Source organism: Podarcis vaucheri (assembly GCF_965113315.1).
Source record: "Podarcis vaucheri genome assembly, chromosome: 12".
In the NCBI taxonomy this organism is placed as follows: domain Eukaryota; kingdom Metazoa; phylum Chordata; class Lepidosauria; order Squamata; family Lacertidae; genus Podarcis; species Podarcis vaucheri.
The window spans coordinates 31,668,322-31,685,286 of record NC_138750.1 but is presented as its reverse complement, the minus strand read 5'-3'; the positions used below and the strand labels follow the sequence as shown (position 1 = coordinate 31,685,286).

General features: G+C 44.6%; 1 protein-coding gene and 1 long non-coding RNA gene across 7 annotated transcripts in view; one reads left to right on the top strand and one right to left on the bottom strand.

Annotated features, from left to right (window-relative positions):
- Positions 1 to 3,193, top strand: part of BZW2 (basic leucine zipper and W2 domains 2) — a 46,240-nt gene extending 43,047 nt beyond the window's left edge. For both annotated transcript variants that reach the window (XM_082193970.1, XM_082193971.1), the window contains exon 12: positions 2,750 to 3,193. In XM_082193970.1, the coding sequence (XP_082050096.1) occupies positions 2,750 to 2,787 (38 nt within the window). In that variant the 3' untranslated portion in view covers positions 2,788 to 3,193. The remainder of the gene's footprint in view (positions 1 to 2,749) is intronic.
- Positions 422 to 16,965, bottom strand: part of LOC309515814 — a 17,164-nt gene continuing 620 nt past the window's right edge. For 3 of the 5 annotated variants that reach the window (XR_014212655.1, XR_014212656.1, XR_014212657.1), the window contains exons 2-4: positions 13,279 to 13,406; positions 6,990 to 7,049; positions 422 to 2,617 (exon numbers count right to left, since the gene is read on the bottom strand). This is a non-coding gene — a long non-coding RNA (uncharacterized lncRNA). Of the gene's footprint in view, positions 2,618 to 6,989; positions 7,050 to 13,278; positions 13,407 to 16,850; positions 16,907 to 16,965 lie in introns of all 5 variants that reach the window. The other 2 variants (XR_014212653.1, XR_014212654.1) reach the window with 2 other exon arrangements.

Genomic DNA, 16,965 nt, shown 5'->3' with positions numbered 1-16,965 from the left:
CAGTGTGGCTCCAATATGTGCAGAGTTCTTCACCAGCATGAGCCGTTCCACTCTCGATTTGTCTCTTGATTTGATCCAGACTCTTGATTTGTCTTAATCAGCACCTCCTTGTGCGTTATGGCAAATCACCTGTGAAACGGATGTGGCCCAATTGCCTAGCTAAGGTGTGTGAGTGTGAATCCTACTGGCCAGGCCTTTGCAAACACTTAAAGGAAAAACTGTCCCAGAGCTTTCCACACTTTTTATGTTGGCGACACACATTTTGGGCATGCATCATTTTGCAACACAGTAGTTCAGTTTTACTAGCAAGGTAAAGGTAAAGAGACCCCTGACCATTAGGTCCAGTTGTGGCCGACTCTGGGGTTGATGTGCTCATCTCGCTTTATTGGCCGAGGGAGCCAGCATGGACTAAGCCGCTTCTGGTGAACCAGAGCAGTGCACGGAAATGCCGTTTACCTTCCCACCGGCGCGGTACCTATTTATCTACTTGCACTCTGACGTGCTTTCAAACTGCTAGGTTGGCAGGAGCAGGGACTGAGCAACGGGAGCTCACCCCGTTGTGGGGATTCGAACCGCCGACCTTCCGATCGGCAAGTCCTAGGCTCCGTGGTTTAACCCACAGCGCCACCCACGTCCCATTTACTAGCAAACCAGAGGTTAAACTAACCTTCCCCCAGCCCCAGGAGGAGCACAGGGAGTGTTTGTGCAACACACCTACACACAGGTGTCATGAATACAAATCTGTGAACATTTGCCAGAATCACTGGACTGAAGGTTAGATATGGATTCAAACCCATTGGCAAAACTCCTCTTGCTTTGTCATACGAGTCCTGTTAGAAAGGGAGGGGAGTGACTGGGAGGGAAAAACTCTAATGGGAAAAGGTAATTTTAAGGCGCCAACTCAACTGTAGAAGCTGAGTTGGACTGTGTAATACAGAGTCGTTTTTCTGGTTCCAAGAGCTGCTTTCTCCCCCACCTTTCTTCTGATGACCACCCATGGAGAGTTATTTTTGCTTTCTGCAGAAAGTCTTTAAGCAGCTCCCCTTGAAGACTAATCCCATATTAGCTGCACATGAGATTGGCAGGTTATAATTATTAGGACTTGCCTGCTTCCCCTGCAAAATCCAAGCTTATTATTTGCTTTTAGTCCGTTTCTATCAACAATCAAAGGTTGCTGGTTCCCTCCTTTTATTTTATTTTTTACGGCAATACTTGTTAGAATTGATGTGGAGAGTAACAAACTGTGTCAAGATCTTGTAATGATAGAAATGTTAGCAAAAAAAACAATCTGTCCCGAAATGTCAAAGAGCCCTGAAACATTATTTTTAGTTAAAAATATCTTGGGGCTTTCTTTCTTTTTTTGTATTTTGGCAAACAGCAGGCACGCTGCTTTCCCCCCTTTCCTCTGCAGAGAATTCTGTCTTTAATCTGCCTCTAGCAAATTCAGAAAGTGTAGCTGAAATCAGAATAAAGAGAAGGCTCTGAAAAATCAGAATGAATGTGTCAAATGCACACATACATACATACATATAAGAGAAAGAAAGAGATGATTGGTTTAATACACATTTTGAGATGTGCTTGTGTTGCTGTGAATCAGATTCAGTATATTGCTGAGAAGGCTTGCAGGTTGTTGTGGTTGTTGTTGTTGTTGATTTATTATTACCCTGAGAGCCACCAGCCAAAGCCAGGTACAAAAGACATATGCTTAGAATTTTAAAAATCTGACCCAGGGTTTTACCGTGAATACCAGAACTGAACAGAACTGATCTGATCTGTCTCTCTCCCTCCCTCACCCCCAACTACCACACACCCAGCTTCCTTCAGTTCAGCAGCCATACAGTCTAGGGGAGGAATCATTTGGTTGTTGCCATTGTTACACAGCTGGGAAGTGGGAGATCCTTGTTGATCCTTGCTTCAAATTGCCCAGAGATCTACTAGCAGATCCTGATCCACCCCAATGCATTGGGAATCTTGGCTCTATCCCAGGCATAGGCAAACTCGGTCCTCCAGCTGTTTTGGGACTACAATTCCCATCATCCCTGACCACTGGTCCTGTTAGCTAGGGATGATGGGAGTTGTAGTCCCAAAACATCTGGAGGGCCGAGTTTGCCTATGCCTGCTCTATCCCTTTGTGGCGTAAGACCAACTTGTCCCATCTCTTGTGCCAGAGAAGCTGCTGCCATTGGGGGTCAAGCCTCCATGTGGGATGCTGAGGAGCCACTGAGAGACAGTGGGCATGAGAGTGGGGAGACAGCCTTTCGTCCCAAGGGCTACGGGAGGGGTCTCGTCTCCTTAGTGCAGGATTGCTGCGGGACTACAACTCCCATGATCCCTGACTTGCTGGTTGATGGAAGATGGAGCCCAATAACACCTGGAAGTCTACAGATCTCCTACCTCTGCTGCAGTACAATATAGTGCATTTGATTCATTGATTGAGGACTCAGCTACATTAGCCATGTTACAACACTATAACTGCATTATAAACATGCGGCACCAGATGGCGCTGTAGAGCACAAAACTTTGCGCGACTTTAATAGAGTGTTTTTTTCTTTTGTTATAATGCTTTAATTTATGACTTACTTATAGTTGTTTTCCCCCTGTGTGTAGTAGATCCAGCCTTAAAATAACATTTGGGGCTTGTTAAAGGAATAACTGTATAAATGTTGCCACATGAATTGTTTTAATAGTTGGAGAAAAATCTTCACTTTTCCTCTGCTCTCTCTCCCTCCCTCCCTCTCTCACCTCTCAGAATCCGAATCTGAAGGGGAAGAAAACCAAGATGGCTGAACAAAGCACAAAACGTATTCGCTGTGGCCGGCTGCTTCTTGCGGAATTTTGTACCGTTCAAAGAGAAAGACTCTTACTCCAGTGTCATACCGAAAATTCTAGGCTAGGCTTTCCTTTTGTTTAGAAGAATAAAATGTTGGAGCCCTGAGACATTAAATGCTGAGACTCTTCCTCTGGCGCCCTGTACACTATTGTAGGCAGAGGCATTCAGCAAGGAAACAACATATAGGAAAACTGAAGTAATATCCTTTAAGGACTCCTTTTTTATTAACAGTCTTCAGGTACTACATATGAACACTTCAGTGTTTCTCCATAGGGATGTTCTGTGCGTGTAGCTCAATATTTGCTTGTGTGTGATTTGGCATAATCACATTTTGGGGAAATTAAATGGCTTTTAAAAATCTTACTTTCATGTTTCTGCGCATTTTTCTTTTGCTTCAGAAGTGGGCTGGCATGTGACTAACTACTGCTAACCTTCTGCAGAAGGATTTAATAATAATTTTGCTATTTGCACCCAGCCACTCTGGGCAGATGTTTTGGAAGGTCCAGTCTACACTTTACCTCAGGCTTTGCCAACCTTGTGCTCTCTGGGTATTTTGGACTACAACTCCCATCAGCCCTAGCAAGCATGACCAACTGGCTGAGAATGATGGGAGTTGTAGTCCGAAGTATCTGTAGGAAACCGGATAGGCAAAGGCTGCTCTGCCTGGTGAATATGGCAAGCTTCTTCCTTGGTGTGACTCTCTCTGCATCATCATATTTACACCCGTGACAGACTGCTCTAGGAACATGTGGTGCTGGGTTCGAAACTCTTTGGGTCCTTGCAGGGTTTCCATGAAAAATGTGTGGCGGTTATCTATTCCAGGAGAGATGAGAACCCTGTGGCCTTCCAAATGTTTCTGGACTACAACCTTCATAATCTGTATCCACTGGCCATGTCGGTTGGGGCTGATGGAACACAGATTCCCCTAGTCCTGTGTTACAGCAAAGGGAAAAACAACTTTCCACATGGAAACATTAATAGCATGTTTACCAACCCTAAAACACCTATATTAGAGTTGAGTTTGGGTTGCTTTGTTTTTAAATAAGTAATAACAACTTTGTGAATTCCCTGCCCTGTCTCATACAAGTCATCCATTGCTGTTCTTCATTCTATTCTATATAGCTTAAAAGCCATTTCTATTCATCTGAACCTGTCATTGGTTATAATAATCGATTAAAACAACTTTTAAGAGACTTCTGTATATGTTAAATAAATAAATTTTAAAACACTGACTGATTAATTGGCAGGATTTATTTATTTTTTTAAAAAAGAACTACAATACAGTGGTACCTCTGGTTGCGAACGGGATCCGTTCCAGTGGCCCATTCGCAACATGAAAAGAACGCAACCCACAGCGGAGCATCTGCGCAGGTTGTGATTCACCACTTCTGCGCATGCGTGTGACGTCCTTTGGCGCGTCTGTGCATGCGTGAGCGGCATAACCCGGAAGTAACCCTTTCCAGTACTTCCTGGTTGCCGTGGGATGTGACCTGAAAGAACGTAACATGAAGCAGGCATAACATGAGGCATGACTGTATTTTTTAATACAAGGACTTGTAAATTGGTAGCGAGCATCATCTCAAGAGGCAATTCGCTTCTCACAAGGGGTGGGGGGGGAAAGCCTTTTGTTAAGACAATGCTTGCTACAACACAGGAGCATTATTTGAAAACCAACTTGCATTTACCCATGTGAAAATTAATACGAATGTAATTGATTGGTTATACAACTTATGGTTAGGGAGTGATCCTACAGCGAGATCTGCTGGGCTGGATCCAGCAGATCTCCAGCTGAGCCAGGAGGTTCCCAATGCAGCCAGGCTATGCCGGCTTAGCTCTGTCATCTTCACCTCATCTGGAGAGAGACCTCAGCGTAACGCTTCAATCCTGGCTCAGCCAGGGCCCGGCCGGCTGAGCTGATCCCGGTGGATAGTAGGCCAGCATATGCCTTGAAAAGGGGGTGCGATGGTGGGATAGAAATCAGCCTTCCCCAAACTGGTGCCCTCCATATGTTTTGGACTACAATTCCCACCATCCCTTGAGGCTGATGGGAGTTGTAGTCTAAAAGCACCAGGTTGGAGGAAGGCTTTAACCATTAAAGCCCCCTGCTTCTGATTCAAGGTACATCCGTACCTTGGTTGTTGAACGTAATCCGGTCCGGAAGTTTGTGTGTGTGTTGGGTGCATGTTGGGGGGGGGGGAGAGTACATATACAATATTTATATGTATATATAAAATATATATGTATATATATTTATATGTATATATAAAATACATAAAATATGTATGTGTGTGTGTGTACACACACACACACACAATGTTTATATACTAGATGATGTATGTTCATATATATTATATGTATGCATGTATCCACACACACACACAATATATTACATCTTGAGCATGTTAGCGGACCTTGAAGAGTACCGTATTTTTCGTCCTATAAGGCGCACCGGCCCATAGGACGCACCTCATTTTTTGGGGAAAATGAATTTTAAAAAATTATTCCCCCCCCCCAGCCCTGGCTGCCACCCCAAGCCTTGCGCTCACCTGCCCGAAGCAGGGGAAGCCCTCCGGAGGGCTCCCCGTGCTTCGGGCGACAGGCTGCTGCCCCAAGCCTCGCGCACCCGGTGGGACCTCCTGCCGGGCGCGCAAGGCTTGCGGACACTCGCGGGGGCTGCAGGCTGCTGCCCGCAAGCCTTGTGAGCCCGCGGGAACTCCCACCGGGCTTGCAAGGCTTGCGGATAGCTTCCTGAAGCCTGGAGAGCGAGAGGGGTCGGTGCGCACCGATGCCTCTCGCTCTCCAAGCTTCAGCGAAAGCCTGCATTCGCCCCATAAGACGCACCCAGATTTCCCCTTCATTTTTGGAGGGGGGAAAGTGCGTCTTATGGGGCGAAAAATACGGTACCTGTTTTCTACCTTTAGCCAGAGCAGTCTAAACAGCATCAGGCATCTGCAGTGGGGGAAGAACTATGGGCTAGATAATTTGGCTTTTGCTTTGGATAGAACTGACCTGCTGGCATCTTCTGTAAACCCATTTTTGAAAAACCAAAACATCCGCCTTGCTGCTTAAGCCATTTCCCCCACTCCTTTAAAGTCATCGTTGAAATGTCAAAATATAAACAATCAATTGTGAAACACAGAGTAGTGCATAGGAATCTGCTTTATACTATGTCAGAATAATTGTCCAGCTAGACCAGGAGGGGGCAACCTTTTGTAGTCTGACGGCAATGGGTGAAGCCAGAGACAAGTGTTCTAGATTAACTGATCCAGAAAAAAAAGATTTACCTGTTTCCATTTTTGTCATGTCTACCACATATTAGAATATCCAATCCTGTATGGCTGTCTTCAGAAGTAAACCCTGCTGGGTTTGGTGGGGTTATTCTTTTTAAAAAGTATGCAGCAGATTTAAAATAATGTAGATACAACAGACCAATGCAGCTACTGTTCTAGAAAGTCAGGGAAAGTAATTTCTTCCTGACTTTAGTGTGCTACTCACATTTATACACAACCTTTTACATTGCAATTTGTTCTCAGGCAGCTTCTTTTCTCCAATCCATAAAACGGGAGTGGGTGGGTGTTAAAATGCCCCTTATGTAGTCTTAAACTACATAAACAGAAAAACAATGAGGAAATGAGCAGAAAGAGAGGAACTCCGGTGGCACCAAGGGCCTCAACATGGCCCTGTGGGGTGTAAGTCGCTCACCTGTGATTTAGATCAGTCTTGTATAGAGTCTCAGGTCTGGGGATAGTCTCAGTGCTAGCCAATCCTTTTAATTGGAGCAACAAGAAGTGGGCCGCATGTAAAAACATGCAAGGTGTTACCACTGAATTGTAGCCCTCCCCAAAAGACCCTGCTCTGCGTGTTCACGTTTGTTTCCCAGACTGTGAAATATCAATGGCTGCTCTGCACTTAAACAGGGAAGAAGCATCATCATCAGAAGAGTGTAGAAAAGAGAACTCGCCTGGTGTTTCTCTTGAGGAATCAGTGGGTCCAGAGGATCCTTACATCCCTGACAAGGACAAATAGCCTTTTATGCACAAACACTTGGTGCCAAGACATGCAATAGCGTTATTCAAACAAATATGTTTATATGGAAACAAAGGGTCTTTCTTTTTTGAATTGGTTGAAACCGATCTTCCTAATAGTCATAAAAGGATACTTGCATGTTCGACTCCACTCAAAGGCTGTTAAAGCCTCCTTTGTTGACTCATGGCGCAGTCTGTAAGAAAAAGGAAGGAATAGAAAATTATCCTGCAGAAGGGTTGCTTTGCTGGATGGATGTTATTAAATGTCTGCTTCTGTAGCAATTTCCTGAGAAGTTACTAAGGGCCAAGAGGAAATCCCTAAAGTGTCAGCATCTGGTGCTTTGTTCTTCAACTTGTTCTTATTCATATCCCCTCATTTGAACTGGGTTCTGATGCCTATATTTGATGAAAAGTACTAACTTAAACACAGATCTTGACTTAGGATGCTGGTGTTGCGGAAGGAAGCGGATGCAAGTTTTTTGCAAAATCGACATGACTTCAAATAGTTGGCTTTCTTCCTCAAATTTCTAACATTTCCTCAACAAAAGTCTCAATTTGTGAACTGTATTTGCTTCCTTGTTGGAAGATGGGAGACTAGACCACTCCTCCAGACCAGGCAACCTGCTCCTTGAATAATTGTCAAAATCTGTTTACAAAATGCTTGTGAAATGGTTAGATTCTATCCGGTTTTCATTGAGCGTTTGTTCTGAGTTGTTTGTAGGGAAGTTATATGACAATGAGCATTCATCCTGATTTACTTGTAGGGTGATTATATATCTTCCTATTAATCATTTGTTTATTTCACACTTTTCAATGTATTTCCCCATCACTTTCCTAACTGCAAAGAGTCCACTTCCCTTTTAAAGTGAATTTGTTGTGCTAGGGCACTTTAACCTAAATTTCCCAGTATGTGCTAAAATCCCTCCCACAAAACACTGACAGCCATGGGGTTTTATAAAGTGTAAGATAGACTAAAGGAGCTTTCATTCATCATGTTTGGTTACAAATTAGCTACGCTGATACCATCACTGAACCATGGTTAGGAATGATACATGGGTTGCCTGAACCAGATATCTAAAGGGCTCTTATAGCTGGCCCTACCATGAGACATGATAAGATAGCTGCTTCAGGTGGCAGAATTTGGGTATCATGGAGACTGGCAATAGTTCTGACCTACTGGGCACAAACTATCTGTGCAAACTTAACTGAGCCACACAAGATCAGCCCTTATGCAGCTCCTATACACAGACCTGGGGTAGCAGAGTGTACACTCTGTATGTATGAAATATTCGTCTTCGCCATGAACAGAGTGAGTTGCCTGAGGTGAGCCTGTTTCTCAGCCTCTGACCCCTATCTACAAAATGAGGATAAGAATACTGGCTTCCCTTACAGTGGGGGCGGGGAACCTGTGGTCTTCTAAATGTTGTTGGACTCATCAGCCCCAGTCAACACACAAAAATAATGGATGAGGAAAATGGAAGAGGCAGTCACACAACTCCTATGATTACTAAGATGCCATGGTGTGTTAAGCTGCATTGCATTTTAACATAATAATCTCCGCTAGAGTTTTGCTGTTTCTTAGCTATCTACCTTGAGGAGGAAGCATGGACTATTTATTTAAATAGGGTAGATGAGCATTGGATGAACATCTTCACAAGCATAAGCCTTAGCCCAGATCTTTTAGCTGCAGCTTGATTCTGATCTGCCGATAAATGAAGTTTGTGGTTTCTTTGGACTTGCTTTGCTCCTAATCTAATACAAACCAGCCAGAATAAAAATTGCACTGAAGCCTTTGGTGAAATAAAAAAAAAGTTTGGGTTCTATTTAGTTTGAAGTCTCATTAATTGCAAAGCAACTGATCCTGCATATTATCTAAACCCTGCACTTGGAAACAGCAACTTTGTGAAACCTACTCGTTTATTTATTGCATGGGAAAGTCTTTCCCTTGCTGGAAGCTAGTCAGGCAGTATTCTAGACACACAGTAGACTCTCTGTGCCCTCTAGTGTGACTTACTGGGTGTTGCATGCAGATTCCATTTATATTTCGAGTCATCTGAACCTAAACACATCACAGTTGCCATTCAGTGTTTGGGCTCTTACTATCAAGCTAAAATGAAGTCAGATATTTATTTATTCTCCTCTTAATTATCTACCACATTTATATGCTGCTTTTCATCCAAGGCATTCAATTTGGTCGGTGTTTCATTAAAATACTTTCCTCTTAACCAGTGCTATTTCTCTGGAAAAAGAGGTGCTGGAACTCACCATGAACACCTCCCTCTTTCTCTTGGAATGGCAATGGCACCCACCTGAGAGGTGCCAGAAATGAGTCCCCCTGAGAAAAAAGCCCTGCTCTTAACAATCTGCGGGGGTAATCCTATGGCAAGACCTGCTAGGATGAGAAGTTTAGAATAAGGACGTAAAGAAAACAAGCCTTTGAGATGCTTGTGGAAAACCCACAAACAGGACACCCAGTGTAAATCCCTCAGAAGGGACAGTCCTAGGGTGGGCTCTTAAACCCATTTAGTTTGGATACATGACACAGCAATCCAGAACAGAACACTCCTGTAAAGGCTCCCCACAACCCCGCCAGGGTTAGGCGGAGCAGCAGCAACAGCCAATCAGGGGCAGAGCAGGGTAAGAGCGGACCATACCAGGTGTCATAATGGAGGGGGGTGACATTCAGTGCACCACCAGCCCATGACTCCCACCTACCCAGAGCCATCAGGGGAAGGGGTAGTGGTCTTCCCCCTTCATCTTGACAGTCCCACTCTCATGGGCTGCTGCAGTGGGCATGCAGGCAGACAGGGAAATGAAGGGAAGGAGGCTGGCGAGCAAACAAGCAGAGGGTGGAGGGGAGGGGAGTGTGGGAGCCATGAAGTCATGGCAAAGGCTTGTAGCGTCACCTGGTGCCTCGCTGACCTCGGTGACCTGCATGTCCGTGCCTTGCAGTGTATTAAGTGCATAACCTTATATGGAGTTATGTCCCCCCTCTGGGCAGTAATAACCTTATATGGGAATGGGTGGGTTAAAGCCATGACCGGATGTAGATAACGTGAGACATTGGCAAACGGCCATGCAACAGGAGAGAACAAAGGATAATAAAAGAGACCGGAGAGGAGAGAAGTTCGAAAGGAGCTGCCCTCCATCCAGAAAATACTGCTGTCTCACGGTGTCCTTTTTTCAAATGCTATACAGCACCATTTAATGACGGCTGGACTTCCGTCAGGGGAGAAGCAGAAGCTTCCTCAAGTCAGGACCCAAACCCTGTCACCCCCTAAAAATAGCTCAACAACTTTGGCCAACATTTTCTATTACTGGGGAATGATCAGGAGCTCACCAGGTTAGTGGCTAAATATCTCTATTTGGTTTTTTGTCATCGAAATACACTGCAGACGTCTGATCTCCCTGGAGACCAAGAGATATGATGATAGACTGTTCTGCCTCCTTTCTTTTGCAAATATTTTGTGCCACTGGGGAAGCGGTAATTCTGTATTGATTTTTTTTGGATGTTGTATGTGATAACAATAAAGGTTTTACAATACGATACAAACTTTGGCCCTCCCCTATAAAAAGCTCAAGAACTTTGGTCAATCCTTCCCTAAAAGAAGTTCAACAACTCCTGGTAATGACAATGGGTAGATCACAGCCAGTATTTTTATACTCTAAGTAGATCACAGTCTCTTGGGAGTCCAACTAGATTTCAATGTGTGTGGTAGGAGGTGTGTGAAAAGAAATTTTCCACACCGGGTACCACCTGACCTTGCTACGCCATTGCAGCCAAGCTGCCAAATGGAGATTTGATCTGGCATAACTTTAAAGTAAAGGTAAAGGTAAAGGTACCCCTGCCCGAACGGGCCAGTCTTGACAGACTCTGGGGTTTGTGCGCCCATCTCACATCTATTGGCCGGGGGCCAGCGCTGTCCGGGGACACTTCCGGGTCACGTGGCCAGCGTGACAACGCTGCTCTGGCGAGCCAGAGCCGCACACGGAACGCCGTTTACCTTCCCGCTGGTAAGCGGTACCTATTTATCTACTTGCCCCCGGGGGTGCTTTCGAACTGCTAGGTGGGCAGGCGCTGGGACCGAGCAGCGGGAGCGCACCCCGCCGCGGGGATTCGAACTGCCGACCTTTCGATCGGCAAGCCCTAGGCGTTGAGGCTTTAGCCCACAGCGCCACCCGCGTCCCGGCATAACTTTACCATGGCTTAATTTCACTTGCTTGCTTTACACTTGTGCCTAGGGTTGCTCTTTAAGCACCGTCAGACAAAAAAGAAAATGGGAGAGGGGAGTGAAATATAAAGCAACTCCGATAATCCTGAATATCCTTTAATTCTGTTCAATAACGATGGTACACAACAACCAGGACGTACAGTAAGGGCGTTCTGAGAGGAGTAAAGCCAAAACGGTACTTGGTTCCAGCTACAATTCTATGTGCGCTTCCAAAATTAATGTGACAATAAATTAACAGGTCTCCATCCCAAGTAAATTCAGACTTGTGGGTTACTGTGCCCCCCAAAAAGTCTGGGAACCACTGCTGAAACAGATGAGAATGGGGGGGGGGAGGTGGAAGTGAAGAGAGCAGAGTTCAAAGCTTTTGTTTAGCCACGAAGCCCACTGGGTGGCTTTGGGCCAGTTAATTCTCTCTCAGCCTGCGCTACCTCACAGGGTCGTTGTGAAGATAAAAGCAAGCAGGAGCGGAGAACTTTGTAGGCCACGGCAAGCTGCTTGATGGGTTAAAATAGGATTATTTCACACTCTTCTGGTTCTTTTAGACAGCCACGTTTCTTGGAGCAGGCGCGGAGATATGAGAGGATATGTGCCTTTTGAAACCATATGGCAGAACAGCAGGAGGCCTTCTGGGCTGCTAAATGCTTCTCCAGCTCCTTCGAGCTCATTAAGCAGACCTTCCTTTTCAACTGGTGATGTTTTATTTAACAGTGAGCGGGTCTCGTTTTTTCCGCTTCCCCATCAGCTGCTGCCATATTGCTGGGTGATGTCAGCCTGTCACCAACCAGAGAGGCTCAGATTGGGAAGTCAGGTCGCAATCTGCCTTATCTGGTGCTGTGCTGGGGGATTTGTCACCTGCAAGGCGAGCTGCGACAGTTTGCTTCCAGCTGAATAGGCTCCCTGGTATTGACAAGCTGACAGGAGTTTAGCCTAGTGTTAAAAATAATAGGTACAAAAATAAGAAAATGAGACTCGCCAGGGATGGGGTTGAAATCTGATTTTGTTTGCAACTGATACTTGACTGAAGCGCAATTGTGCTTCAAAATTTGCACTTCTCAGAATGTTGTGATGCCATTCTCCCGCCAAATAACGCAGAGCCAGCGCTGTCCGCAGACACTTCCGGGTCACGTGGCCAGCGTGACAAGCTGCATCTGGCGAGCCAGCGCAGCACACGGAATGCCGTTTACCTTCCTGCTGGTAAGCAGTCCCTATTTATCTACTTGCACCTGGAGGTGCTTTCGAACTGCTAGGTTGGCAGGCGCTGGGACCGAACGACGGGAGCGCACCCCGCTGCGGGGATTCGAACCGCCGACCATGCGATTGGCAAGTCCTAGGCGCTGAGGTTTTACCCACAGCGCCACCCGCGTCCCACCCAAATTCCTTAGTATGTCCCTATTTACACACACACTTTTATTTATGCATTTAACATATCTTAGTACATCAATTATACAATTGTCATTGTTTATCTTACACTCTTTGGCTCCCCCACACATCCCTCTGTGGGGGTCTTATTTAGTCCTTGTTGAGCTGCATCGCCTCAATTACCAGCCCTCTTCTGCTTATTTTTAACTGCTGCTCATATATCTAACCCCACTTGGAAGCTTATCTGATTGTTATGTTTCTTTAAATATTTGCCAAAGTATTCCCACTCTTCTTTATATCCAACTCATCCTGATTTCTTATCTTTGCAGTCAACATTGCTAGCTCAGCACATTCTATTAGCTTATTCTGCCAGTCTCCTTTTGTGGGACTATTTTCGTCCTTCCACCTTTGGGCATAAATTATTCTGGTCGCTGTTACTGCGTAGAGGAAAAGAATAAGTTATGTGAACCCCAAACCAAGAAGTAACTATACAATCTTTAAAAGACATCTGAAAGCAGCCCTGTATTGGGAGGTTTTTTTAAAAATGTTTTATTATGTTTTTATATATGTTTGTTGTCCAGAATCCCTGGGGCAACCCAGTCAGATGGGTGGGGTATTAATTATTATTATTATTACTATTACTACTACTACTACTATTATTATTATTATTTAGAATGTCCCTATTACTATTGGGAAAATGTTGGAGGGTATGCAAAAATGTCCTGTTTGACTGACAACTGGATCTCTTGTGCTGTCCAGGCAGAACCCACGGGTTATTGAGTCCTGAACCCCAATACCCTAACAGCTTCACTCGTCTGCTCAATTCACTCACGGATAGCCAGAGAAGCCATGGGAGTCACCAGGGGAAAGTTGCTGCCCTTTCCCATGGAAGCGATGATTCCCGCTGCTTAGATATATTGTCCACTTGCCAGCGATGCCATTGAAAGACAACAAAGGGGTCTGAAAGAAACAAGGACTGTGCGTGAGACGGAGCAGGGATAAAGGAGACTCAAAACAAAGCAAGCAAGAAGAATACAGACACTGCAAGTCTGCTTGCAGCAGCAATATTACGCGAGTGCAAAAGAACTGTGCTATGCATAAAATATCAGCCTTGGGAAGAAGACACATGCGCTGCATCTGACACATAGCACCACCTGTCTTAGAGTATTTGCACCATAGGCTTTGCATCACTTTTGTGGGTGTGCAAAAATATTATGTGCAGCTACAAGTATATTCAGTGGGGTTGGGTGAACCAGGTTTATCTTGTCCATTTGTCTGTTGCTTGCTGTCCATCAACATGTGAAGTTGCGTGCCAAAAGCTGAATCTTGCACACATACACACATGTGGTTTCTGATAACAATCACTAATTTTGCACTGCAATCCTAACTATCTCTGCTCAGAATTAAGCTCTGCTGAGCTCAATGGGAATTACTTCCAGGTAAATAAGTGTGTAAGGCTGGGTTTCACGAAGGAAGGGGTAGCATTTCCCCAGCAACTTGTTTGTGTCTTGGGGGGAAATGTGACTTCTCTCTATCAGATTAAACAAAGTGGGTAAAATATATTTGGACTCATAGTACAAAGTTAACCCCCAGCTGTCATTACTTCGCTTCCTAAACTTTGCAGTCTGCAGAGTGAAACTGTCCTCACACACAAAAAAGTTATTTGTGCCTGTGAAAATGTGATGTTGCAAACGTTATATTCAGTTGCTTGCTCCCAATTCTCCCCAATTCTTGCTTGCTCCCGCCACCCCCAGGTGAGAAGAAGACTGCCAGTCAGTTGGGGGAGGGGATCCCCTCTTAATAATGCATGATGGAAAGGGACCAGGACAGTGGAAGGCGATGCTGAAAAATTCAGAGCTATGACAAAGGGAACATGACTCTGGTTATTTGATCTCTGCTTTTCTGCTGGCTCCACCAAATCATCTGCTTGTGTAAAGTATTGGAGTTGCAGGAAAGGCTATGAAGTTGTGTCAATATGTCTAGACAGCAGATCTTTTTTTGTAAACTACCTTAAAACTCAAATTTGCACGTCCTTACGGATAAAAGATTTAGCACTGCAGTCCCATTTCAGAAAATGCACGGATCCCAGTGAACAGCTTCATGCTTACAGGATGGCAGTTCCTTGCATGCATTCCTACATTGTTTTATTGCACTCAGAATAATGGACCAGTTAAAAAAAAAGAGAGCATCTCACATCGTAAACCAGTGCAGAATGTCACATCAAAGAAGCACGCCAGGAGCCCAGTGTGGATCAGGTGCACAACTTCTACCTACTCTGGCTCTCAACAAGAGGACTAATAGAATAATATAATTGTAGAGTTGAAATGGACGCTGTGGATCATCTAGTCCAACCCTCTGCAATGCAATGATCTCCACTAGGTCATATATGATCTAACCTCTGCTTAGAAACCTCCAAGGAAGGAGAGTCCACCAGCTCTTGTCACAACAGCTGTCACTGTCAGAAAAGTTCTTCCCAATGTTTAGTCAGAATCTGCTCTCTGGTAACTTGGTATGAGTCCTACCCTCCAGAGCAGGAGAAAACAAGCTTGCTTCATCTTCCCACGTAACAGCCTTTTAGATATTTGAAGATGGCTTTGTGATGGACAGCAGAGTCTGGTGATGCAGTTCCTCTGAAACTCCACCAGTGTGCTGGAGCCTCTCACGGACTGGCTACAGAGTCACTTTGGGGGGGGGGGGAGAGAATAAAAGGAGCAGTTTCTGAGGGAGAAGTTTAGACAGGGGTTTAGTTTTGAGAAGGGGCAAAGGTTCAGGTTAAGAAATATGGTTAAATAAGTTAACTTCTACCTGAAAGAATGCATTTCTTGACTCACTTCATTTCATAAACTTCTTTTTGTTTAATAAAGCTTTTCTTTAGAGTCTAAATCATTAAGTTTTCCCTCACACAAGTCCCCCACTAGATAATCTGTGGTAAATTGTAGAAATGTGTTTAGTTGGTGTACCGTAAGGTGTGTGCACTATATTTAATTGGGGGAAGTTAGTGGGAGTGGATCTGCCACATTATTAATTGGTGGTAATAAGTGGTGGGTCCACTGCAGCTACCATATCTCCCTTCAGTCTCTTCTTTTCCAAACTAAACACACCCAGCTCCTTCAACTGTTCCTCATCAGGCTTGGTTTCCAGACCCTCGATCATCTTGGTTGCCCTGCTCTGCACACACTCCAGCTTGTCAACATCCTTCTTAAATTGTCATACTCAGAACTGGAAACAGTATTCCAGATGTGGTCTGACCAAGGCAGAATAGAGTGGTACTATGACTTCCCTTGATCTGGACACTATACTTTTGTTGATGCAGCCTAGAATTGCATGAGCTTTTTCTTCCTTTTTTTGCTGCTGCTGCATCACACTGTTGACTCATGTGAAGCTTGTGGTCCACCAAGACCCCTAGATCCTTTTCACATGTACAGTGGTACCTTGGGTTACATACGCTTCAGGTTACAGACTCCACTAACCCAGAAATAGTACCTTGGGTTAAGCTTCAGGATGAGAACAGAAATTGTGCCCTGGCAGCGTGGCAGCAGTGGGAGGCCCCATTAGCTAAAGTGGTGATTTAGGTTACGAACAGTTTCAAGTTAAAAACAGACCTCCGGAACGAATTAAGTATGTAACCAGAGGTACCACTGTACTATATTAGTCAGCCAGGTATCCCTGGCTTTTGTCCTTTCACCCACATACATGTTTCATCCATAATGCTTCTCAAACCAGTTCAAATATGTTCTATCCTTTGCAGCTGGGCAGCCTACTTGCATCTTTCTACCTATTGCATTTTCCCTCCTTTTGACTTTGCTGCATGAAATGTGACTTGTGCATGACGTAGCATCTGTGCCAGCTTGCTCTTTAAACTGTGGACTTGCCACTCCAAATATTGACACAGGCCTTTATCTTTTCACCCTAGCTAGCTGGGCGATTCACTGAAATAAAACGCCTCGAGTGTGCAGATACTCATGACCGTTCATGGTATATTGACCAACTGCATAATGGAGTACAGAGTTCATAAAGGTTGTCAAATACATGGCAGAAGTGGAACTCTGGGAGTTGGTTAATATAGAGACGGAAAGTCCAGTAGTAATCATTTTGGCCATATGCATAATATACATTTATAGCACTATGACACCAAACAGTTATGGCTTCCCTCAAAGAATTCTGGGAGCTGAACTTTGTTAAGGGTGCTGTCGTAGCTAAGATAGCCCGAGACAGGTTGCTACAAAGATTGAAATCCTAAACACCATTACTGGAGTGTAGACTGCATTGAGCACAGTGGGGCTTACTTCTGAGTAAACACACATATTTCCCCTACATTTATAAGCTGCCTGATTGTAATCAAACTTCTAAGTTGAAGAGGTTTACCACCCCCACCCGAAAAAACCCATAGCATTCCACCATAACCAAAATTTTATTTTGATGATTTCGATGCTGCCTTCAGTCTCAGGGTGGCAATGAATCTGGCATATAAAAAAATAAGAACAGTTTCAAAATACAGTACAACGATGCATCCTCCAAC